The 25,770-nt window shown below is 43.9% G+C and overlaps 1 protein-coding gene across 1 annotated transcript in view; it reads left to right on the forward strand.

Annotated features, from left to right (window-relative positions):
• Cdyl (chromodomain Y like) overlaps positions 1 to 25,770 on the forward strand; it is a 226,776-nt gene that overhangs the window by 12,270 nt on the left and 188,736 nt on the right. Inside the window, exons 2-3 of the mRNA XM_042278348.2 lie at positions 320 to 458; positions 15,001 to 15,090. Coding sequence (XP_042134282.1) covers positions 456 to 458; positions 15,001 to 15,090 — 93 coding nt within the window. The 5' untranslated portion in view covers positions 320 to 455. The remainder of the gene's footprint in view (positions 1 to 319; positions 459 to 15,000; positions 15,091 to 25,770) is intronic.

Raw genomic sequence — 25,770 nt, forward strand, 5'->3', positions numbered from 1 at the left:
CATCGTAGCTCAGTCTTTCATATATTGTAATAGATGTTGATAAACTGCAAGGAACCAAGAAATCGGCTTCTATTGTAGCAAAAAAGAGCAAGTTTGACAACTTTAACCATTGTTTTTTCCTCTGTCATTTTTAATGGGCTATTGCTTTGACTTGGTGCTAAATGATATTTACTGCTTCCCAAACAAGGCACAGAGGGCTGGCTGGCTGTCAGATTGAATAAGGACCTGGGAAAGTACCTACAGGTACTCTGTGAGCTTTTGTGAGCCTTGGTTTCCCGTCTACTCTAGTAAATTCCTCCTGTTGGGATTGTCATTGCAGGTGGTGAGCAGAGAACAGAGACCCCCAGAAGGATTATATGGCATTCCAGGCAGATCACGGGCCAGCCTGGGGGGAAAGAAAGAATACAACCCGGAAATACATAGGCCTTCCAGAAACTTCTCCCTGAAGAGAAACAATGGTAAGACCAACCAGGAGCTTAACTGGTTCTTGGAAAGCAGGGAAGAATTATCAGCTCTCCCCCGGTATAGTGATTATACTGGTGCATAGTGAGACCCTGTACAACACAAGCTTGGAGGCACTCCACAGCCACACCGCAGTAGCGTATTCTATTCACAGCACCTGCTCCCTGGAAAGCATGCCTCTCCTTCCTTCTCCTGTCTCCTCCCACCTGGCTTCTCTAAATTAATAAGTTTTTTTGGCAGGACTTCCGTTTTAGCACAGTGGTTCCTTTCGTCTCTTCTATTGCTTTTTTAAATAACTTTTGATGACCTGAGAAATACTTGGCTGGGTTCCACTTTCCACTTCCTCCAGGTGAAAGATAGTGCATCCTACACCCTGTGTTTACAAGTGCCAGAAAAGGCTACACTCATTCATCTAGCTGAGCTTCACTAAGGGGACACCTGGATTCCTGGCAGAGCAAGAGAGAATGAAAAAAAAAGGCTTTTCTTCACTGCTAAGAAACACCTAACAAGTCAGGGTGACACCAGAGCCAGCAGCCTGGAAATGCATCTCAGTTCTTTTGCATTTGTTGCCTATCAGCATCTTGGAACTTGGGGTTCAGGTGAATAGACAACAGAGAAGACACAGAGACTCCAGGCTGGGGTTTTCTTCTGCCGACAGAATTACATGATCCAATCAGTGCTCTACGGATGACATAAAATAGCTACTCCTTGAGAGGGACAAAACCTGGTGAGATCTAATGAGGTGATTAGATTCCATCAGGCCAGAGATGAGCATGACGAATGTGAAGTCAAGCATGTTCTCAAGTACAGGCAGAGGCATTTAGGAGCCTCAGACAGAGACCAGGAAGAAGGGTGAGTAGAGGGAAGTTGACACCACATTTCAGAGGGGCTGTCCTCACATCCCTCGTTCCTCACTCATATTTCAGCTGCTGCCGCTTCCACAGCCTTTTAACTCCTCGGCCAAGTCACTTGTTGCTGCCGCGGACCCACTCCAGACACATTAAAGCAGGGCTTTCTGTTAGGCCACGTTGTGTTTCAGTGTTGGAAATGAAAGTGCTTTGAATGTTGTTGTTGTTGTTGTTCTCATTTCAAAGGCAATAGTTGCAGTTTCTTTCCTCTTAAAATTCCTAAACCTTTCTTTTGGTACTTGAGAAGTTTTATTGGTTTGGTTTGCGTTTTTACTTGTTTGTTGAGACTGGGTCTTACTAAGTTGCCCTAGCTAGCCTAGAACTCTTTGTGTAGCCCAGGCTAGCCTTGAATTCTCAGAGATCCACCTACTTCTACCTCCCTAGTGCTGAGACTAAAGACTAAAGTGCCACTGTGCCCAGCTTTGTTGGGGTTTTTGTTGTTGTGATCTGTTGGTGGTAGGGTTTGTCTGTCTGTCTGTCTGTCTGTTTGTTTTGAGGCAGCATCTTAAGTAGTCCAAGGATTTAGACTTTGAATACCTGGTCCTCCTGCCTCCACCACATTTAACATTTTTTGAAAGTCTATATCCCCACAAAAAAATAAGTAAAAGTAGAGTAAATTTATATTTCTACTGCCCAGATTATAATAAAGTTTATGCTACCTAACTTTTCTATGGAATTAATACAAATTAATAGCCGCATATCAACTGTCTTCACTAGCATGTTTTTAAAAACAAATATCAGATTACATTATATGTAACTTTTGGTATTACTTTTGTACTGAATAATAGCTCATAGTCATCCTGACATCTGAGTAATTATTTGGATGCCTGCAGGTCACCCCACTCGATACTCTCGTCCTTGTGGATTTAGATAATGCTATGACAGGGACATCACTGCGTGTGTCCCTGTGCCTGCCTCTGGCATCTCCCCCCAGTCCAAATCTATAGCAGTGGATTATAGGTCCAAAGAGATGTGGTTAACGGAATTAACATATTCTCCTTAGCTAAAAGTCAAACGGTTTAAGGTTTGACTACATCTCTAATGAAATACTTCTCACACATTTCCCTATCTTGACCACCCCCCACTCTCACAAATGCCTGAGGTGACCATAGTTACTTTTAGTCATCGAGAGGTTTTCCTTTATAGATTTTAAAGTCATGATCTATTATGAAGATGAAAATTATTTACCGAGCCACATAATGGCACCATGAAGAGAGCAAGACAGAATGTGGGCATGGTGTTTAACTAATGCACTTCAAATCAGACCACTGTTGCCAGGGAGGAAGTATTATGAGTTAAAATCTGTCCATCTGCATGGGAGATGTGAATCATTCATAAGCCATCTTTCATTCAAATGGTCACCAGGATTTTCATTTCCAACGTAAGTTGCTTGTGCTCCTAAAGCAAACTCAGGTTTGGACCAAATTCTCCCCGATGGTGACTGGCATTCTTTTCTGTGGTCCATTTCCATGGTCAAGGACACTGAGGATTATATCCCCATGGTTACCTTAGTCCACTCATGTTAAAGTCAATTGCACTGTCATCTTTATTATTGCCATCACAAACTTAGCTGGCAAAGCACTCATGAGGGCAAGCCACAGAAGTCAAAGAGAGCTTCCTGTGGACCCTAGCATCATATTCCATGTTCTCATACCTCTAGTTGTTCTAGTTTCCTCTCTGTTGCTGTGGTTTTAAAAAATGACCAAAAGCATTAGGGGAGGAATGTATGTGACTTACACATCCAAGCCACAGTCCACTATTGAGAGAAGTCAGGGAAAGAACGCAAGCTGGAACAAAAAATCGTGGAGGAACACTGCTTGCTGGCTCACTAGCAGACTCAAACTTAGCTTTCGTACACAGCCCAAGACCATCTCCCAGGGAATGGTGTTGCCCACATCAGTTATCAGTTATCAAGACAACCTCCAGATCAGACTCACAGAGATCCACCTGCCTCTGCCTCCCAGTTAATGGGATTACCACCAGCACCCAGCAGGCTGTGTTTTAAAATAGGGCCTTGCTACTAGACTAAGCTGGCCTAGTACTCACTCATATAGCCCAAACTGATCTAAATTTCATAGCAATCCTTCTATCTTGGGGCATTCTGGTTTTTTTTTAACAGTTTGATATGCAAATAAATGCCTTCTCACTGTGAATTCCCCATTATACCTAGCAGACATTCAATAGATGCTTATCAAAATGAACTAAATCAGTTTTCCACCATGTCCTTCATTTGCTTGTTGATTTCAGAGACAGGGTCTAATGTAGCCTGGTGTCTTAGTCTCTTGTTGAGGCTTTAAAAATACTCTCAATGAACAACCTATGGGAGATAGGACTTGTTTTAGCACCCAATTCAAGGTACAGTCTATCCTGGTGGGAAATCAAGGCAGCAGGAGCTTGTCTAGACACATCAAGTATGCAGTCAAAAGACAGCAATGAATGCATGCTGCTATTGGATTCTCTTTCTCTTTCTGAGTCCAGGATCTCAGCCACAGAATGGTACCACCTACAATGGGTGGGCCTTCCAGTCTCCATTAACATAATCTGAGTAATCTCCCACTGGCATTACCCAGAGGCTTAGCCTCCCAGGTTATTCTAACCATCACACCTGGGCTGACTTTGAATTTCTAACCCTCCTGCCTCTACTTGCCAGGGTGCTAGATTATAGGCATATGCCATTGCACCTAAATCATACATTTTTACAGTATTTTACAGTTGGAAAGTAATACTAGCAATAACCATTTTCACAAATAGTGTTTTATTGCCTAAAGGGTGGAAAGATAATGCGAAGAAGAATGTCCCTGAGAAAGTTGAAGTTATCAAACCTTCGATTTAAAAAAAATTGGTTGTCTTAGTTTAGGGTTTCTATTGCTGTGAAAAGATACCAGGACCACGGGGTGGCTCACTTACAGTTTCAGAGGTTTAGTCCATTATTATCGTGGTGGGAAGCAAGGCAGCATGCAGGTAGACATGTGCTGGAGAAGGAGCTGAGAGTTATCACGTCTTGATCTGAAGGCAACAGGAAGTGACTGAGGCACTGGGTGTGGCTTGAACATATATGAGACCTCAAATCCTGCCCCCACGGTGACATTTCTGCTAACAAGGCCATACCTACTGTAACAAAGCCGTACCTCCTAAATAGGACCACTCCCTATGAGCTTGTAGGGGTCAATTACACTTAAGCTGCCACACCAGTGTGTGGTGATAAGCCTTGATCTCAACACTCCTGAGGCAAAGAGGCAGGTGGACTCTGTGAGTTCCAGGACAGCCATGACTACATTGTTTTTTACCATAGAAAAATATTACTAATTTGTTTTCCATAACTTGTCCAAATTTTAGGAGGTTGTGTGGATTTGGAGAGCAGAACTTGATCAGAAAAACTGATATTAAATGTCAGAAGAAAGGAAGACATTGTAAATCCTGTCTTCCTAGAGAGTGTATTCAGAAGCTCTCCCACTGGAAAATACTTCACTGAATTGGAAAGCATTCAGATTATGGTGGATTTCCACCCTAATTAGGTTTCCTCCTCCCAGGCAGCCTATTTACTAACGCAATATGATAAGCATTAATATTGTCATTTAATAAACATATTTATAATGATAAAAAAATAAAACATGCTGTATTCCAACTGTTAGCACAGTGTAAATAAGGATTGCTTCTCAAAATATTAGCTTTACTGAGTACTGTTCCCTTTTCTTTCTAATTGATCTGCCTCCTAGGGATTAAAATATATCAACAAATGGAGTTAGTAACACCAAGCAATATAGTATGCTCTTCATAGCATGTAAACATCTTCTTCCATTCTTGGGATAATACTCTGCAGGAAGAGGGAAACAAGAAACTATGCCTAAAGGCTATTTTGGGGTTTGGTTGGTTGGTTGGTTGGTTGGTTGGTTTTTACACTAGCTGTTGTTTGTCATGGTGAGGCGCTTGCCGCTCTCCATGCAAAACCTCCTAAGAAGCATCTATTCATCCCGTTCTGCCGCAGTGTGTGTTCCTCAGGTGACTTCCCTAGAGAGACAACAGACTCAGACTGAACACAACATGACAATGCGTGCTCTGTTGGCTTCACAGCAGTTTACTTTAACACATTCAGACACAGATTTCATTATAGATCAGAAGATTGTGTTACTGCACAATGACTGTAGCTTAAATACAAACATAGAAATCTATTTTGAAATAGATAATTGTCCTAAAATCCAATGAAAAGTTTAAAAGAGAGTTTATGTTGCAGCAGAAAGCCCTGAGTCTGAAGAACCCACCCACATACCAAGACTGGGGCCATTGGTCACCCCTCAACAGTCCAAATGAAATATGATGGCAAAGCATCACATTTGACTGCCCTCCACGAGCCTTTATTGAATGCTGTACTGTGTAGAGCCAACTGTGCTGACAGGAGTCGGTCAGGGTCCAGGAAGGAGACAGACAATCAGTTTGGTCAAATTGGGTAACTGTAGGACAGTTTCATAAAGAGGCAATTTACAAAGGCCTGGGCAGTCAGGGGAAAGACAGATGGAGAGAATTATGGTATGCTGAATAGGTGGGGAGCCATGTGCACCTGAAGAGTCAGGGAAGGTTGTCCACCTTGAACTCACCATAAGCCAACGGGGAGGCAAAGCCCAGATGTGCACCAGTGCCTCCCATTGGCCAAATCCTGAAGGCAGAGGGAGGGAAGCTGGTTCAAGCCCCACATCTGTCAGCATCCCAATGCACAGGCCAGGTGCTCAAAGATGAGAGGTATTTAAAACCCAATGCTGAATGAGTGCCTCTGGAGTGGTTAGGTCGTGAGTAGCATTGTTATTTTATTCTTCATTGTGTGTTTTCAACAGTTGGCTAGACGAGCCTTACTTTGGTCACTTGTCAGGACTTGGAACCATACGCATGCTCTTTGGCTATAGTGGGAATCCTGCCTTGCTGGGAGTTACCTGTGCTTGGAACTTTGCACTCCTGGTCCATGATTTCAGTTGGTCTTGAAATCACTGAAACTGTGAGCCAGAATAAACCTTTTCATATGCTGATTACCTCAAAGACACCTTGGGTATTTGTTATAGCAATAGAAGGCTGATTAGTAAAAGGGCAGAGCCCTAATCAAGTCTCAGAGGTCCCACCTCTTGATATCTCACAGCAGCGATGAATTTCAATGTGTTTTGTAAGGCACAAACCATATTTAATCCACCTGATTTTATATAACTAGGAAATTATTCAGTCATCCTAGTTGCCTCTATAGTTGCACGATTGAGCCTTAGGTGAGTCCTGTATTCGTTCTTGTCCTGTATAGTTCCAATCACATGTCCTTTCTGCACTGAGGAGCTGGCATTGTTAGATTGATCTGTGGGCTTCTGCCCGGTCTACTCTAAAGTCCTTGTTAAACATGACCATCTCCACAAGCATCCCAGCACTGCATCTCCACAAGCATTCCTGCATTGCAGCAGCTAACAGTTCATAGAAAGACCATGTTTTCATGGGCAGCATGATTTTGAGCAAGTTGCTCTGAAACTCCATTTCTTTCCTTGTAAAATGAAGATAATAACAGTAACTCGGAGACTGTTACCAGATTAATATAATTTCCAAATACTACCCCACACCAAATACCCTCTAAATCCCAATCTCCTGCCACCACCACTGCAGTGGTTCTCAACTTTCCTAATGCTGCGATCCTTTAATACACAGTTCCTCACGTTGTTGTGACCCCCAACCATAAAATATTTTCACTGCTACTGCATAACTGTAATTTTACTACAGTTATGAATTGTAATGTAAATATCTGATATGCAGGATATCTGGTATGCATTTCATACCTGTGAAAAGTGTGACCCCACAAAGGGGTTGCGATCCACGTGTTGAGGACCACTGCCCTAGTATGTCTGCATCTTGTTTCAGAAATTTATGTTTAGTAATTTTAATGTTAGTAATTTAAGAAATGTGTTTCAGGCCAGGAGGTGCACGCCTTTAACCCCAGCACTCGGGAGGCAGAGCTAGGTGGATCTCTGTGAATTCGAGGTCAGCCTGGTCTACAGAGCAAGATCCAGGACAGGCTCCAAAACTACATTGAGAAACCCTGTCTCAGGAAACCAAAAAAAAAAAGAAAGAAAGAAAGAAAAGAAAAAAGAAAAAAAAGGGAAGAAATGTGTTTCAGCCAGATAGTGGTGGCACACACCTTTAATCCCAGCACTCAGAGAGGAAGAGGCAGGCAATCTCCAAGTTCATGGCTGGCCTGGTCTACAAAGTGAGTTCCAGGACAACCAGGGCTACTCAGAGGAACTCTGTCAAAAAAAAAAAAAAAAAAAAAAAAAAACACGAAAGGAAGGAAGGGAGGGAGGGAGGGAGGGAGGGAGGGAGGGAGGGAGGGAGGGAGGAAGGAAGAAGAAAGAAAAAGAAGCCGGGCAGTGGTGCACACTCCTTTAATCCCAGCACTCGGGAGGCAGAGCCAGTTGGATCTCTGTGAGTTCGAGGCCAGCCTGGTCTACAAAGTGAGTTCCAGGATAGGTCCCAAAGCTACAGAGAAACCCTGTCTCCAAAAACAAAGCAAAACAAAAAAAGAAGAAAAAGAAAGAGAGAAAGAAAGAAGAAAGGAGAAAGAAAGAAAGAAAGAAAGAAAGAAAGAAAGAAAGAAAGAAAGAAAGAAAGAAAGAAAGGAGAAAGAAAAAGAAAGGAAGGAAGGAAGGAAGAAAGAAAGAAAGAAAGAAAGAAAGAAAGAAAGAAAGAAAGAAAGAAAGAAAGAAAGAAAGAAAGAAAGAAAGAAAGAAGAAAGAAAGAAAGAAAGAAAAAAAGAAAGAAGAAAGAAAAGAGAAAAAGAAAAAGAGAAAGAAATGTGTTTCTAAAGGATGCGATTAATACACACCTTTAATCAGGAGGAAGAAGTAGGCAGGATCTCTGTGAGTTCAAGGCCAACCAGCTTACTAAGTGAGTAAGCTATCTATATCTAGTAAGACATGGTCTGGAGAAAGATAGTTTTCCACACAATACAATAGAACTTGCACATACATCCGTTCATCTCTGCCTCCTTGACACACAGGAGCCACTTGCAAATCCACGGGACGAGCTGGCACAACCTGAGTATTCTATAGTGGAGTTGCTATGAAGCCTGGTTTGTCTTTGCTGCCAATTATTTGTCATGGAATCCAAAGCAGAAAGTGACATGCTCTGAGGTGAGGGCAGCTGAGGGATCTTAGTGGGAGAACACGGCCACCAGTTCCTTGTGGACGCCATAAATCAAACTCCTTGTCTGTGCCAAGCAGATTTGCAATAAAATCCCTTCACAGGCTTGAGCCACCTGTTGTCGGGAGTATGAATGAACCCAGACCCTGAGGATAGCAACCAAATCATCCTGCTTGACACCACTCTAACCAAATATGACTTGCTTTTTCCCAAGCCACGTGTTTCCACCAGCACCCACTTCTGTTCCACCCCCCTCCCTTCAGCTCAAATGAAATGAGAAATTTCAAGTAACTCCATTTGAAATGGTGTTTAACATAAGCTCTGAGTAGACGTGGATTCTCTTTTGAATTTTCACTCACAAACTGCTTCCAGCTGCCCTCCAGGGCGGGTCACCACCACAATAAAATACAGTGTTTGCCGAGGATTTCAGCGGCCACCTGGGGGTTTAATGTCCTCAGTGAATGCTATTTAGCAGAGGCAGGCGGTGAACCATTGACAAATGGTATGTTGACTTTTTTCTGTGTCTGTGGTTTTCGGATGGGTTGCTTTCAGTCCCGCTGGCACTCTCTTCTGCGTTACCAGACTTTTCCACATTTACAGCCTGGTCCTCCCTCTCTTCCAGGCTTCTGGTGGCCAGCTTAGTGCGACAGAAGCCATTTTTTGCTTAGATGGGTCATACTTGAGATGGCTAATAAATATGGATTTTTAGAGTTACTCCTTGCTTTAGAATTCATTTATATATGGAGAGAGAGAGAGAGAGAGAGAGAGAGAGAGAGAGAGAGAGAGAGAGAGAGAGAAGAGAGAGATCTGTCTTCTTGAATTAGACAGCTTCTCCGCAGAGTGTTATCACTTCACACACATGAAGTAACCAAGAGTGGGTTACCTCCCTCATCTCTGGACACACCCAGTCAAATGAGGCTTGTCTGTGTATGATTAGACACAGTCTGATCCACTGCCCAGCCAAACAGCCCCTGAAGCTTCTCTGCATAGTTGGACTTTGCCTCAGCCCTTTGGTCCACCACCTCGTCTTGGGCCCTGGGCTCTCTCAGAAGCTCAGCTCTTACACATGACTCACGAAGTCTGTTGCCACCTTCCTCATGCCCAGCCTTTCTGCTCCATCCTTCCCAGTTCTAAATCATTTTCAGTTATCTCTTATGTGTCTTCTCCTGGGGGGGCGGGGGGGATGTGAACAAGCACCCGTTCACCCTAGATAGGGCACCAACAACAGACCAAAGAAATGATGGCTCCCGAGTCCAGCATGTGGAGAGCCAGTGAGTGTGTTAAGGTTACGTACAAGGGCGTGGGTGACTCAAAGGCAGCTGCGTGGCTGGAAAGCCCAGCTCAGGTGATGAATCACTGAAGCTGCATGCCTTGAGCTTCCCGCATAACTTACAGGCAGCTCAGGCCACGAGACAGTCTCCTTTCCCCTCGCAAATGTTACGTCCTATACGGTATATGGCCATGGGACTCTCTGAGCTTTCAGAGTCTTGTACACTACCTGAACTTCTCTCCTCCCTCCAGAAAGAAACATGTGAATAGGGAGGAAATGGCTCTGCAACATTTTGTGCTTCAAGGTTCTGAGTTCAGACTATTGGCTGAACCAAAACCTGGATAGAGATGGTAAGAGCCAGGCACTGGGAAACCTGCAACAAAACAATTTCAAGGTCCCTCAACAGAAGTTTCTCCTTCACTCTTGACCGGAAGTCTCAGGCTCCTGCTCATTAAAGAGAAAGCCACTGTCCCTGAAGACTTGTCAAGGAATTCCAGAAAGCCTGCAGCATGCCGGCCAGGGAAGCCGGCTGCTTCTGATTGTAAAGAGGCCTGGGAGCATTCTTCAGAGAGGTATGGATCAGGGTCCCTTCTGTGCTTGTCAGGGCTCAGGGTGAAACAGCCTTTTGAAATATGAAGATGAGTTTCCTCCAAAGCAACCTTGAAGTAATCTATTGAAATCTTTTAGTTTAGCACAAACATACACGTACCTAGCCTGGTCGGTTTATTTCCTAGCAACCCCCTCCCAAGCTGCTGCTTTTCTTCCTGCTCTCTCTCCACCTCCTCTTAGGGGCAATCCAATTCAAGACACATTTTTTTTTTTTTTAGTGACTCTTGTATGCCTCCTTACTCCCATACACTAGTCAGACATGCAGATCCATAAATGACACCACAGAATGGCCAGGACAACAGGAGTGACTTAAAATCCCCAGAACACAAATGTCTCTTCTGTAACATCTTGATTGCTGAATGGAATTTTCTAGAACAGGCTCTCCTTGGTGCTGGGGCACAGCCTGGGTTAAAGGTCCTAAAGATAACCTTACAGCCTGTTCTCACTCAGAATACCTTCAAGGCTCACAGTCACGAACAGACAGTAAAGTCAACATGTGGCACTGGGTGTGTCACCTGGATCTCAATCAAGCTGGCCTCTGCTCTGCTCCCGGGCCATCATGGTCTCTTGAAAGAATTCAGACAAGACACACAACAGAGTGTCCAAGGTAGAGTTTGGTGAAAAGTGAAAAGAACACACACTCACAGAGTAAGAGTGGCCAATGGCCAGAGAGACCATTATGTTGACCTATATTTTAGGTAGGCTCTATACTATTGAGTCTCTAGAACAGAGCTTTCCCTGAGAGGTGCCTTCCTGTCCAGGTGATTGACAGAACCATTTGGATTCACTCTTAAGGGAGTGGACAATGGTACTCTCTGTTTCTTACCAGATAGCCTCCAGCTAGACAGCTAATCTCAAGATCTTCCAAGCAGTTCAGAATGTTCACCTAGAGCCAGAGACACAATTTCAGGTCTCATTTCTTTGACCAGTGATGAGAGTCCAACACTTGCAGTTCCTGATTTTACAAGCTGCTGATTGAGGGAGAAGGGGTCTATCCTCCCTGACTTTCAAGCCTGTTAATATCTAAACTGTTTACCTAATAGGAGTACAAAACTCACATCTGTATTTCCAGACCCTGCCACTTCCCCAGACCTCTGCCACATCTAAAGCTCAGACAGGCTGGGATCACCGCCTAGATTCTTCATTGTTTCATAGGAGGAAATGAATATTTGTCTGCTTAGACATGAAATCTAACAAGTCTTCTCATATATCAAAATACTGACAGTCAATCCCTCAAGAAATCAGAAATCTATCATTAAAAAGAGTAATTCAAGCCGGGCGGTGGTGGCGCACGCCTTTAATCCCAGCACTCGGGAGGCAGAGCCAGGCGGATCTCTGTGAGTTCGAGGCCAACCTGGGCTACCAAGTGAGATCCAGGAAAGGCGCAAAGCTACACAAGAGAAACCCTGTCTCGGAAAACCAAAAAAAAAAAAAAAAAAAAAAAAAAGAGTAATTCAATCACCTTTGTTGTTGTTGTTGTTGTTGTTGTTAAAGGGCTCACTCAGGCCTCTAGCACATGATAGGGAAGTGCTCTACCATGAAGCTACATTCCCAGCCCCAGTCACCTTTGGACCACTGGGCTAAAGAGTGAATACAGTAATGCAGACAACCTGCACTAGGCAAAGGTCTCAAGAGTCCTCTATTTGAAAGCATCCAGTTATTTTGCCCTAGCAAGCGCAATTTACATTTTTGTTTTGTTTTGTTTTGGTTTATGTGTGTAGGTGTTTGGCCTGCATGTTTGTCTGTACCCCATGTGCATGTCCGGTGTCCTAGGAGGCTAGAAGAGGGTGTCAGATCCCCTGGAACTGGAGCCACAGACAGTTGTAGACCACTATGCAGGTGCTGGGAATCAAAGCCAGGTCCTCTAGAACAACAGCCATTAACTACCCTTAACTACTGAGCAATGTTACTTGAGCAAGGCATACAATCCATAACAACCTGAAGGCAGAATCGGGGTGGCACGGGGAAGCTAGCTTGAGATGAAATGCATTGCTGAAGATAAACTAGAGAATTGGCCGAGGAGGTGGACTCCATGTTTCCCTAAGATTCTGTAACTAGACAATATGATTTATAGACCTCCAAAACAGGGAAGGAAAAAAAATCTTTGGAAGGGCAAAGCTTAACATTTTTACTGCTGGCACCAAATGTCTTCTTGTTCAGTCTGTCTTAAAGCATTGCTCATAAGCTACTGCCGGTCCAAAGCAGAGAGTCAAGGAAACACATGGATTGTACATCTCCTGCTCACCCTTCCCTGTAATAGGTAGTCAAATGGCTGGCACGGTTTGTAATAGTTTGTCCGTGCGGGGATGGAGGACAGTGTCTCCAAAGCCAAAACAAATGAGAAAAACGACAACGCTGTTGATTTAAGGAGTTTAAAGTCCAGGCAGAGCTCTCACCCAATGCAGACTGCTGAGACCTTGCTAAGCAACCCTGGGAAGGAGTGAAGAATTAAAAATGAAGTCAGCTGCTGCTGAAGGCGAGGATGGTTGGTCTAGTCTTGGGCCCTGTAAGAGGAAGGAGCTCAGAAGTACACACTGCAGAGAGAAACAGGCTCTCTGAGGAGGCCCTCTGCACGTATCACATCGTCATTGGCGATCTGGCTGGAGATGGGACTAGAAATGAAAAATCAGTTGCCAGGGATCTGGCCCAGGTTAGTGAAGTGCTTGGTTAGCACACAAAGCTAAGGGTTCCATCCCCAGCACCACATTAAACAGGGCATGCTTGTGCATGCCTATTATCCCAGCACTCTAGATGGAGAAGCTAGAGAATCAGAAATTCAAGGTCACCTGCAGCTACGTACCAAATTCAAGGCCAGCCTGAGATACCCGCTCTCAAAAAAAAAGAAATCAAATGAAAGAATACACTAGCAGATCACGCAGGAGTGAATGATATGCGTACTACCTTTAGTAGGCATCCTAGAGACAGTGGAGCTGTCATCTCTCTTGAGGACAGTGACATAGTTTAGGGGAAAATCTCCACTGTCTGGAGGGTTGGGATGGAGACAAACTGCAAAAGAGAACAAGGAAGGAAATGCCTCTGAGAAGCATCAGATGAATTTCAGAAGACTCCCCTTCAGCATCCCTTCTGCAGTTCCCGTCTCTGCTACAACTAATGGTGTCTCTGGAGTACGCAAAACAGATGAACTCCTCTGACCGTCTTTTCCACAGTGGGGTCTCACACTCCTGTTGCCACCATCCTAACCTGATTCCTCTCTTTATTCAGTCAGTGTGCCTGTTAATTTTTCACTCTCTTGGCAAATGTACTAGGAAGTCATCGCCCTTCCCCCAAAAAAAATTGTTAAGTGTGGCACTTTGTTCTTTTGGAGGGGGTTGTTTTGTTATTGTTGTTGTTGTTTTGTTGTTTGTTTTGTAATAGTTCTAGTTGTCCTGGAACTCACTCTGTAGACCAGGCTGGCCTTGAACTCAGAGATCTGCCTGCCGGGATTAAAGGCATGCTCCACCACCGCCTGGCAAGCATGGCACTTTGGAGTAATGAGACTGTGCACGAGGTTGATACTTTCTTCCACTGTGTGTCTGCATGTGGGCATGGAACTCAGATTTCTCTGTTTGATGGTGATCAGCATTAAGTATGTTCTTTGGCTGTAGTAGGAATACTGCCTTGCTGATGTTGCCTGTGTTTGGAATGTTCCACTTCTGGTAATTCATTCAATGTCTATATTTGTCTTTTCAAAGCCACTTAACACTTTCAGCTTATATAAATCTTGTCGTTAACTAAAGCCTCCAGGTCTTTTACACATGAAGTGTTCACATAAATCATAGGCTTCTGCTCTAGTCTCATCTTTAGGAGTAGTCAAGATATAAATCCTTCTCACAGTATTAAAGGATGCAAGTGTATTAAACAGCCTAAGTGACTAGCATGCCTTTGAAAAGGACCATCAGGATCAAATTTTCATGGTGAGAACTCCAGGAGCTGAGCCAGGGGTCCTGTCTGTCTTCTATCCTTCTGCTGTGGACCAACAAAATAGTCCTAGGAATACTACCTCCAGCAAAAATCAATACAGAAAAACATTCAAGGTAGTGCTAACTTACATCAGCAGTGAGGAAGTAATTGTTTTAACTTTGGGGGGGTGGGTGGCAATCAACTATACAGAATCCTTTCATGGTCTCTTGGATGTGTGAGCTACTAAATGGCAATAAATTTAAATATCAAAATTTTATGGTAATATCTAGGGGTGATTTGAAGTTGGAAAAATTCTCAGCATCTCTTTAATTTTGAATAAAGTGAAAAGTTATGAAGAAAAACTGTGGACAGGAATGGTGGATTACCACATCGTGCCACTATGCACAAGCACTGCAAAGTGATGGCGAGACAGGTAGGTAAGAGCGATAAAAAGCTGCCTCAGATCCTCCAAGAACCATCAGGAAATTCACCTATGCCCAGGCTGTAGGCCACAGCCGCCTGAGGATAGATGTCAGCCTTTCACTGTTGTCCAGACTGTAGACCAGAACTAAGGAGTGCTAACACAGCTCCCCGTGCTCTGTTCCGCTTGGTCTTCCCTCCCGGCTAGTACACAGATTCCCAGTGAGTGACTAGCCCAGGGACTCAAGTGCGCCCTCTTCCCTTTTCCTCCAACAGGGCCTGAGCAACAGCCAGCCGAGTTCAACTAACGCTGAACCCTGCACGCTGCAAGAGGAACGGGAACATCTTTATGATGACACCTGCCAGGTACATGTGCTTTCCAGGCCACACAGGCTAGTCTGATCTTGGGGTAGAAGATGTCTGCCTGACATGGCATGGCAAATTGTGGGGGTTGGGGATTTAGCTCAGTGGTAGAGTGCTTGCCTAGCAAGCACAAGGCCCTGAGTTCAGTCCTCAGCTCCGGAAAAAAAAAAATTATATATATATATATATTATATATATATATATATAGTAAAAAAATTAATTGTATTTAAAAATTATTTCATAAAGAAAAACAGACAGCCAGAGCAATGAACAAATGCACAGTCCAAACTGTTGTATGAACACCTCAAATGGCTTTATGTTTTCTTTCGAGCCCTGCATCCATATCTCCAATTTCTGGCCACTTCTTGTCTCCTTGTGCTGAGTAGCTAGCTCTTTAGGGACTCAGTTTTAAAATCACCTGCATTCGGAGCATTGAGATTCCATTTCAGGTGTTTAAATATTCAAAAGGCTAAGTCAAAGATTCATTTTATATTTCTTCTGATTCTTCCCCTGCCCCCATCTCAAGCTCTACATGTGACCAAGGGATTGTTTCTATGTTTTTTTAAAGAGAAGAATTCTTTGCCCATCTTTTTTTTTTTTTTTTTTCATTATGCTTCTCTTTCTCTCTCTGTAGCCTGTTGATCCCTCTTGGGTTGAATTGGGAGAAAGGAGGGTGGGAAGATTAGAAGAATCCTTAAGGAATATGGCTCCAGCCCCAACAGCTGGGGCTGATTTCTAGGAGGGTCCCTCGGGAAATACTGTTGTCTGGATCTTCCCTGTGACATCCCACTCCCAGGCTCCTGCTCACCCATGTGAGTCCCAGCTGGAGGGTGTCCGCACCAACACTGGCGTCTTTGAGGACTCACAACCAGCAGCACATTCTTCATAGGGACACTGCAGATGAGGAAAACAGGAGCTGTTTCCTCTTCACCCGATGGGGTGGGTTACTCAAGCAAAGCTTTGGCATTCTGTGTTCTCCAGATGAAAAGCAGAGAGCATCTTATGGGTTCACACCAACCCCTTAACTAAGAGTATGGAGGGTATAGACCTGCCTCTGTAGGAACATGTTGCTGCTCTAACAGTGGCTGTGACAGAATACATTTCCAAGTCCTTGCATCTTAACAAACAGCCATCAAGACCAAAAGACCACTGTCTCCTTGTCTGTGGTGGGCTTGGTTTGAGGCACAGATATTTTTCTACTGGATATGGTTCATGGTTTCCCCAACCACACATCATCATAACTTGAAGGTATTGTGAGTAGTCAATGCAGTAGTTCACCTAACCTACCCCATGGCCCATGGTGGAACTTGAGTGACTTCCTCCTTGTGACTGCAATGCTGACAAGAAGCTGTGACCCAGCGTTGCCAGAGAGCATCAGCCTTCGTATTACTAGCCAGGGAGAAGACCCAAAATCATACTTCCAAGACTCTCACCCCATAGTTAAGGAAAAAACACAACAAAACAAAAAAGACAAACCCATACAAGTTGAGCCGTTAAAGATTGAGGGTCATCTGTAAGGGAAGCAGCCATCCCACAGACACTCACTCTGGAGATTTTTGTGTTTGGATGCCTTTGGCTGTCAGGTAACATGGACCCTTCTCAGAAAAACTTTCTAAAGTTTACAAAACAAAGTGTACATGACTACCAAGGACACAATTGTTCCTGAGATACAATTATCAAAATCATTTTTAAAATGTGTACTTTAATAATAGTACATTTTATTAAGCTATTTCAGTAAGGTGCAGTTGGCTTGTAAAAGGCTACATATCTTTAATATGTATATGACATATATTATATTTTATGTGAATGTTTTAGTGTGTCTTGAGGAGTGCCTACTCATGAAACACCCTTAGAATCTACATCATAAATATATTCATCGCCTTCCAAAGCAGCCTTCAACCTTCATCATCCCTTCCTTCCTTCCTTCCTTCCTTCCTTCCTTCCTTCCTTCCTTCCTTCCTTCCTTCCTTCCTTCCTTCCTTGCTTCCTTCTTCCTTCATTAGGAGGACACTTAACACAAGGGCAACCTCTTAGCCATGTCCTAAGTATGCAATGCGTGTTGTTAACGTGTTGTGCAGCAGATTCACCTGACATAAGCGAACCTCTGTACTCATTGACCAGTACTGCCAGGGTCTCCCTGCAGCCCCCTGCCACACTCCAGCAGCTCCCACCCTCCCACTCTCTGCTTCCTATGCTCGACTATTTCAGTTCGGACCTGTTTGTCCTTCCCTGTCCTGCTTTTTTCACTCATGTGCTCCTTCTTCATCCCACAATGTACCAAGGTCCAGCAGTAATTCTAAGAATGAATTTAAGTGATATTTTAAGATGCCCACAACTGTGTGTGATGGGAAAACACCTGTGGTTTCTATTGGTGACAAAGTTGCAGCAGCTGTCGCTAATGCTGCTACAACTGGTTGACTGAATTCATAACTGAAGGAGAAGGCTGAATTCCGCCCAGAGAATACTGAAAACGGGGATCCGTTCCTAATCCTGTCCACAGACCTCCTAGATTCTACCCACAAGCCCCTGGGGACAGAAGAAGCATTATCCTAGAAGGCTACCTGCTCCAGGGGAATCCGCCCACATCTTTTCTGGTGTCTGCTTATATATAGGTCAGTGTGGGTGGAGGGGAGGTGGCTGCAGGGCTGGTTTGGTGGCCTGCTGGTGAGGTTTGAAAGGTCACCTAGCAACTTCTTTGGGAGTGGAAAGAAATCAAGGACAACAGTCCTCCTCTTTGGAACACGTAGCTCAGAAGACTGCAGACATCTACAAAATGACCAATCGCTGTGAATTCTGTTCTATGCTCCATGTCCACAACAATATTAGAAAATCTATATCTGGAAAACTGTCAGCTGTGGTTACCTCTGGGGCGGATAAATGGGTTGTGGGAAGCCAAAAGGAACACCTTTTCATGTTCATCTCTGTATACCTGTGCAAAGTGGACCTGAACTTTCACACCAGAATGCAAGTGAGTTAACCACATATTCTCCCTTCCCTCGTGAGCCTAGAGGCACATGAGGCTCTAACAACAAGGATGCAAGAGAGAAGTGGGGAGAGAGGGGGGGGGAGGCTCTGTGGCCCAGCTGGACTGGAACTCTTTTTATCTAAGCTCTGGCTATTCAATCTGTGAAGAATCACATCTACCCCATGGGTTGCAGTGAGGTTGAGAGATACAGGTGGTCCTTACCTTACAATGCACGCAGGAAAAAACTCCAGCTGGATCCAAGCATGGTAGCTCACTCCTACAATTCTAGGACTAGAGAAGTAGAATTGTGATTTCCAGGCCAGCCTGAAAGAAAGAATAAGACCCCACTGAGAAAAACAAAAAAAAAAAAAAGGACTTCTGTAGGATTAAAAACAAATATTCCAATCAAACATTAAAACGTTTAGACATATAGAGTACTGTGTTTATGCCCTTAAAGTAGGAGACAATTTCTTAAAGAATTCCCCAAAAGGACGAAGGATTAAATATGCATACACATAAACTGGACTGTACTAAAAAGTTAAACATTTCCACACAAGGAAAAAGTAAGACAGAGTGGAGCTGTTCGTAACATACTGTCCTAGTTTCATCTCTCTTGCTCTGATAAAACGCGCTGACAGAGAGTAACTTAAGGGAGAAAGGGTTTAGTTAGTACACAGCTGTATGATAGCAGGGGAGCCAGAGTGGCAGGAACTTCAAACAGCTGGCCACATCACATCTGCAGCCAAGAGCAGAGAGAAAAGAACACATGCTTACTTGTTTGCCTGCTCAGCTAGTTTTCTCTATTCCTATACAGTTTCAGGGCCCAGCCCTTGAAATGGTGCCACCTCCATTCAGGTTGGGTCTTCCCACCCCAATTAAGTCAGTTAAGGCAATCCTCCACAGACAGGCCTTCAGGCCAGCCCCAATAGACGGTCCCTCATACAGGCTCTCTTTCCAGGTGATTCTAGGCTATGTCAAGTTGACAAAGTCATACATACACAAGTGTGTGTGTGTGTGTGTGTGTGTGTGTGTGTGTGTGTGTGTGTGTGTGTGTGTGTGTATTGGGTTTCTTTTTGTTTGTTGGTTTATTTTTGGTTTTGGTTTTTCAAGAAAGGGTTTCTCTGTGTAGCCCTTGCTGTCCTGGAACTTGCTTGTGCAACAGGCTGGCCTGGAACTCAGAAATCCATACCTGCCTCTTCCTCCCTAGTGCTGAGAGTGTACTTCTACTGGGATATGGAAGGTAGAGTCCAGAGATCTGCCAAGCAGCCTGTAATGGTTATCACCTTAGAAAATTAAGCAATACAAAAATGTAAGGGCTGAGGGTGTGACTCCATCACAGAGCATTGTCTAGTGTATTGGTTGTGTTTGTTTGTTTGTTCATTTGGTCATCTTGACACAGCTAGAGTCATTTAAAAAGAAGACAATGGCCCCATCAGTAGCCTGTAGGCATGACTATGGGGCATTTTCGTAATTGGTGATTGAGGTAGGAGGGCCCAGCCTATAGTGGGCAGTGCCACCCCTTGGCAGGTAGTCCTGGGGTGTGTAAGAAAAGAGACTGAGCAAACCATGAAGAGCAATTCAGTGTGTAATCAGCATTCCTTCATGGATTCTGCTTCAGTTCCTGCCTTCAGGTTCCTGTCTTGAGTTCCTGTAAGTCAAATAAACCTTTTCCTCCACAGGTTGATTTTGGCCATAGTGTCTTATCACAGCAATAGGAACCTGAGACACCTACCATGTGCAATGCTCTGAGTCCATTCCCTTCTCCATTAAAAAATCATAAATACTCTATGGTGCTAAGGTGGAGAATCCTAATTATAAGTCAATGGAGAATTAAATACATGGCCCTTAAATTGAATATGATATACTAACTTCGACTGTTTTTTTTTTTTGATAAGACTATTTCCTAAATTATTAGTAAATGAAGTCTCTAAGCTGGGGTCCTCCTTGTAGATTCCTCACTTCTCCATTGCTGGTGAGAGTATAAACTTGGGAAGTCAGTTTGGATGTTTCTTAAAAAACTGGGGATTAACCTATCACAAGATCCAGCTATACTTTTTTGTTTGTTTGTTTGTTTGTTGTTTGGGTTTTTGTTTTGTTTGGTTTGGTTTGGTTTGGTTTTGAGACAAGGTTTCTCTTTGTAGCTTTGGAGTCTGTCCTGGAACTCACTTTATAGACCAGACTGGCATGGAACTCACAGAGATCCACCTGCCTCTGCTTCCCAAGTGCTGGGATTGAAGGCATGCTCCATCGTCGTCGCTGCCGCCACCACCACCACCACCCAGCCAGCTATACCGTTCTTGGGCATAAACCCAAAGGATGCTCAATCATACCATAAGGACACTTGCTCAACTATGTTCATAGCAGCTTTATTTGTAATAGCCAGAACCTGGAAACAACCTAGATGCCCTATAACCAAAGAATAGATAAAGAAAATATAGTACATTTACACAATGGAATATTGTTCAGCTATTAAAAACAAGGACACAAGGAAATTTGCAGGCAAATGGATAGAACTAGAAAAAAATCATCCTGAGTGAGGTAACTTAGACCAAGAAAGACAAACATAGTGTGTACTCACTCATAAATGGGTATTAGCTATAAAGTAAAGAATAACCATCTATAATCCCCAGAGATATTCTGGGTGGACTGGGGGTGAGTGGGGATGGGAACTTGAGGGATCAGGTTGGTGGGTGGATGGAGAGAGAGTGCTGAGAGACATGACTGGAAATCGGGGATATTTCAGGGTCAAGTAGAAACCTGATGCAAGGGAAACTCCCACCAATCTCCAAGGATGACGCCAGCTAAGACACCTAGAAACAGTGGATACATAGCCTGAACTGGTCATCTCCTGTGATCAGATTGGTGACTACCCCATTCATCATCAGAGAGCCTTCATCCAGTACCTGATGGAAACCCACAGCAACAACTCTTACCTAGGCTCCTAGGAACTCACAGAGTCTGAACCAACAACCAGGGAGCCTATATGGGACTGCCCTAGGCCGTGTGTGTGTGTGTGTGTGTGTGTGTGTGTGTGTGTGTGTGTGTGTGTGTGTGTAGTTTGGTCTATTTATGGGTTTCCTAACAGTGGGAGCAGGGGCTGTCTCTAACACTTTGGCTGGCTTTGGGGGACCTATTCCTCATACTGGGTTGACTTACCCAGCCTTAATACATGGGAGGTGCTTAGTCTCACTGCAACCTGATATGCCATGCTTTGTTGATACCCATGGGAGGCCCGCCCCTTTCTGAACAGAAACAGAGGAAGAGTGGATTTTGGCTGGGGACGGGGGACGGGGTGGGGGGCGGGGAATGGGCATAGAGGAGGAAGGAGTACTGCAATCAAGATGTAAAATAAATAAATAAATTAAAAGTCTTCCAGAAAGGTGCTTACCATACACTCATTTTCTCTCAGTCAGCCTTCAGAAACCATACAAGCTTGGATCTAAAGCCCCTTGGACAGCAAGGGGTCTAATTATAACATAGCACAGGGCCAAAAGAGATAGCTTAATTGGTAAAGTGCTTGCCACCCAAGCATGAGGAACTGAGTTCAATTCCCAGCACCCATGAAAGCCAGGCATGGGGAAGCAGGCTGATCCCTGGACTTGCTGTCCAGCCAGTCTCCCCTAGCCTACTAGACAAGTCCCAGGTCCCTGTGAGAGATCCTGCCTCAAAAGGCAAGGTATAGATGACTGTAAGGAACTACAACAGAGGCTGACTCATATATACATATATATATATATATATATATACATATGCACACACTGCACATATACACAAATAGCACTATATTTGCATAGCACATATACACATCTTCCTGTATACATCCAATTTCTATAATGCCTAATATATTATTGCAAATACCGAATAAAGAGTTTTTATGCTAGATTATTTAGAGAATAATGACATAGTCTGTGTACATGTCTGGTTCAGATGCAGGTTCTCCAGTATCATTTGTCCACATTGGTTGAATCTGCACACATGGGATCTGCAAATACAGAGGGCCAAATAACAGTGGTTTAAACATAGAACAAGGTGCTGGCACAGAGATCTGACCTGTCAAATGTGTAATGTTATGACAATATTATCAGAAATACATTTGTCGGCCAGCTTACCATTATTGTAACAAATACCTGAGAAAATCAACTACAGTAAACATATCTTGTGTATTAATTATAACAGTTTGTTAATTTGAGACTTTGCAATTTGAACTAAATGCCGGATGTCATAACAAGCTTCTCTTCCTATCACTCAAGGGAGTAATCTATAGATTCCATGACAGTGTCCACTAATTCCTTACCAAGAAGTTGAGCAGAGGGGGGCTTTTGTCAGAGGCATCAGGGGCTTAATCACTAGTGAACAGAACAAAGGCCCAATGAAACCAGAAAGAAGGATATGAAGGATATGGAAGAAAGCTCATCACTTGAGGCCCATCAACCTAGAATCTGACCATAAAATTGCTGTTAAGAGAAACAGCAAGAGAGCTGTCTCTAGAAATCAAAGAGAAAGCCAGTGCTCTGCACTCACTGCTCCAGCCAACATTGTTAATACCATGTACCAAGCAATGCACTAGGTCTTTATATACGCTACCAAACTTCTCAAGTTTGCTATGAGACATGAACTGCTGTCATCACTGTTTTACAAACAAACTAAGCCTTGGAGCTGGGGAGATGATTCAACTGATTGAGTGTTTGCCTTGCAAACAATAAAGACCTTAGTTCAATCCCCAGAACACACATAAAAATTCCAGGTATGGGCTGGGTATAGTGACACATACCTTTAATCCCATCCAGCACTTGGGAGGAAGCAAAAGCAGGGAGATCTCTGTGAGTTCAAAGCCAGCCTGACTTACATATCACAGTAAGACACTGTCTTTAAAAAAAAAAAAACAGGTTCTGGAAAGATGGCTTAGTGGTTAAGAGCACTGGTTGCCCTTCCAGAAGATCCAGGTTCAATTCCCAGCACCCACATGGTGGTTAAGACCACCTGTAGCTCCAGTTCCAGGAAATCCACATCCCCTCTGGCCTTCACAGGCATTGCACACATATATAGTATGCATACATACACACAGGCAAAACACTCTTACACGTAAAAGAAAAATACCTAATTTAAAATGAAAAATTCTGGGTTGTGACAAGTGTTTATGATCCCGGTGCTGGGGCAATGGAGACAGGAAGATTCCTGGGACTTATTGGTCAGCCAGTCTAGCCAATTAATGAGCTCTCCAGGCCAGTGAAAGACTGTCCCAAAGGAGGTGGCCAGTGTTCCTGAGAATACCACCAGAAGTTGTCCTTTGGCCTCCAAATGCACACATGCACAGATGAGCATGCAAACTAATGCATGGGTAGGGGGGAGGAGAGAAGAGGAAAGAGAGGGGGAGAGAGAGGGAGACTTTTTTTTAAGGTTTCTACAGTTTTGTTTTTTTTTAATTTTACAATACCATTCAGTTTTATATATCAGCCATGGGTTTCCCTATTCTCCCTTTCCCACCTCCTCCCCTTACCCCCCAGCCCACCCCCCATTCCCACCTCCTCCAGGGCAAATCCTAAGGACTGCGATCAACCTGGTAGACTCAGTCCAGGCAGGTCCAGTCCCTTCCTCCCAGACTGAGCCAAGTGTCCCTGCATAAGCTCCAGGTTTCAAACAGCCAACTCATGCAATGAGCACAGGACTTGGTCCCACTGCCTAGTTGCCTCCCAAACTGATCAAGCCAATCAACTGTCTCACCTATTCAGAGGACCTGATCCAGCTGGGGGCCCCTCAACCTTTGGTTCATAGTTCATGTGTTTCCATTCATTTGGCTATTTTTTTTTCAATAATTGAGTAAAACCAAAATTTATTATAAGCCACAGTCGTCCTAGGGACCTCCATGCTATATATATAGCCTCTATGGTTCTATGGGTTGTGGTCTGATTGTTCTTTATTTTATATCTAGAATCCACTTATGAGTAAGTACATACCATGACTGTCTTTCTGGGTTTGGGTTAGAGAGGGAGACTTTTTAAAGGAACCTAAGGTTTAAGGAGGTTAAACAGTTTACCCGAGGTCAAAGCAAATGGTAGGTAACATCAAGACTGGAACTCAGAACTCCCAGAAACTCAAGCAAATCTCAGTCATTTGGAGTTTTTGTTTTTCCCTCTGAGAAATGTCTCTTGTGCTCATTATTTAGTGCTACACAATCACTAATCATCTACATAATCAGTCTCGTTTCTTCGGGAGGAAAGTCACTTTAGCTGCACATTCATAATTGGTGTTTTCAAGCATGTGTTATGGTCTCTCCACATAGACAGGAGGGGAAAGGAACAGCTGTCATTCAGGGAAATGGAAAAGATAGATCAAGTTTGATGTGTAGTCCTTTCACCCTTTCTTTAAAAAACCCTTCCTTGCCATCTTCCTTTCTTCTTTAGCCAAATACAGAGTGCCCCCTCGTGCTTAGCATGTACGACCACAAACACCATGAAGCCCAGCTCTGCCCAGCTCTGCATTCACAGCACAGGGAGGCAGGTACGGGCACCAGTGAGCTCAAGTACTATGCATGTGTTCCATGTGTTCCATGCTGCACTCCAGGCTGTGAGATGGAGGTAGAAAGGATTTCCATAGACAATGACCAAGCCCAGAACTTAAAAAGAATAAATAGAAGCTAGCTAAGTGTGGTGGAGGTTGCGGGGACGGCAGGATGGCAGACCCAAGATGGGGGGCGGCGGCGGCGTGCAAAAATCTAAAGTGAGAAAAAGCATATGTTTGAGAACTGTGAGGTACAACAGGCGCTCTCTCTCTTCTCTCTCTCTCTCTCTCTCTCTCTCTCTCTCTCTCTCTCTCTCTCTCTCTCTCTCTCTCTCACACACACACACACACACACACACACACACACAATTTAAAAACTAAAAGAAAAGTAGAATTTTTTTGAAGGAGGAAGAGGAGTCAAATCCAACACTTAGGCTTCTCACTTCTAGGTTTGCTTGGGTGAGTGGAACCAGAAACAGGGAAAAGAGGAACAGGTCTGGGAACTGGTTCACATCAAATAGTGGTATAAAAGTCCAGGCTTCACAGATGAAAGGCTGCCTGGAGGTTTGCACAGGAAGTAACCACAGCAATGGATGGAGAGCTTGGACCCAGAAGAGCTGGGCTGTTCCCCTTCCTGCCTCCACCCACACCAAGCAGCTTCCTGCCCTGCTGGCCCCTCACCCAGTCTTCTCTTTGGGGCTTTGCTTCATGCTTCGGATAGTTGTACTGATTCCCATCCAAAATTGTTTATGTGTCTCTTTTTCTCTCTGGCTGTCTCTCCTAGCCATTCTGATAAATGATTTAATGCTAAAAAATTTACAGATATGAATAGGCTATTAACCTAAATCAGGTCTGATTTCTTTGAGATAGGATCTCTTGTAGCACAGGAGTTTTTGTTTTTGTTTTTTGAGACAGGGTTTCTCTGTGTAACAGTTCTGGCTGTCCTGGAACTCGCTTTGTAAACCAACTCATAGAGATCCACCTGCTTCTGCCTCCCAAGTGCTGGGATTAAAGGTGTGTGCCACCACCACCCAGCCCATGTCTGAATTTTAATAGAAGTGAATTCCAGGAAAGACGCAAAGCTAATCAAGATGATTTTAATCAATTAAACAAAAATTTCCCTTTTTTCTTTGTTTTGTTGGTTTGTTGGGGTTTTGACATAGGACCTCACTCTGTAGTCCTGACTAGCCCCTAACTCACAGAAATTCACCTGCCTCAGC

This window comes from Peromyscus maniculatus, chromosome 5 (genome assembly GCF_049852395.1).
Source record: "Peromyscus maniculatus bairdii isolate BWxNUB_F1_BW_parent chromosome 5, HU_Pman_BW_mat_3.1, whole genome shotgun sequence".
In the NCBI taxonomy this organism is placed as follows: Eukaryota; Metazoa; Chordata; class Mammalia; order Rodentia; family Cricetidae; genus Peromyscus; species Peromyscus maniculatus.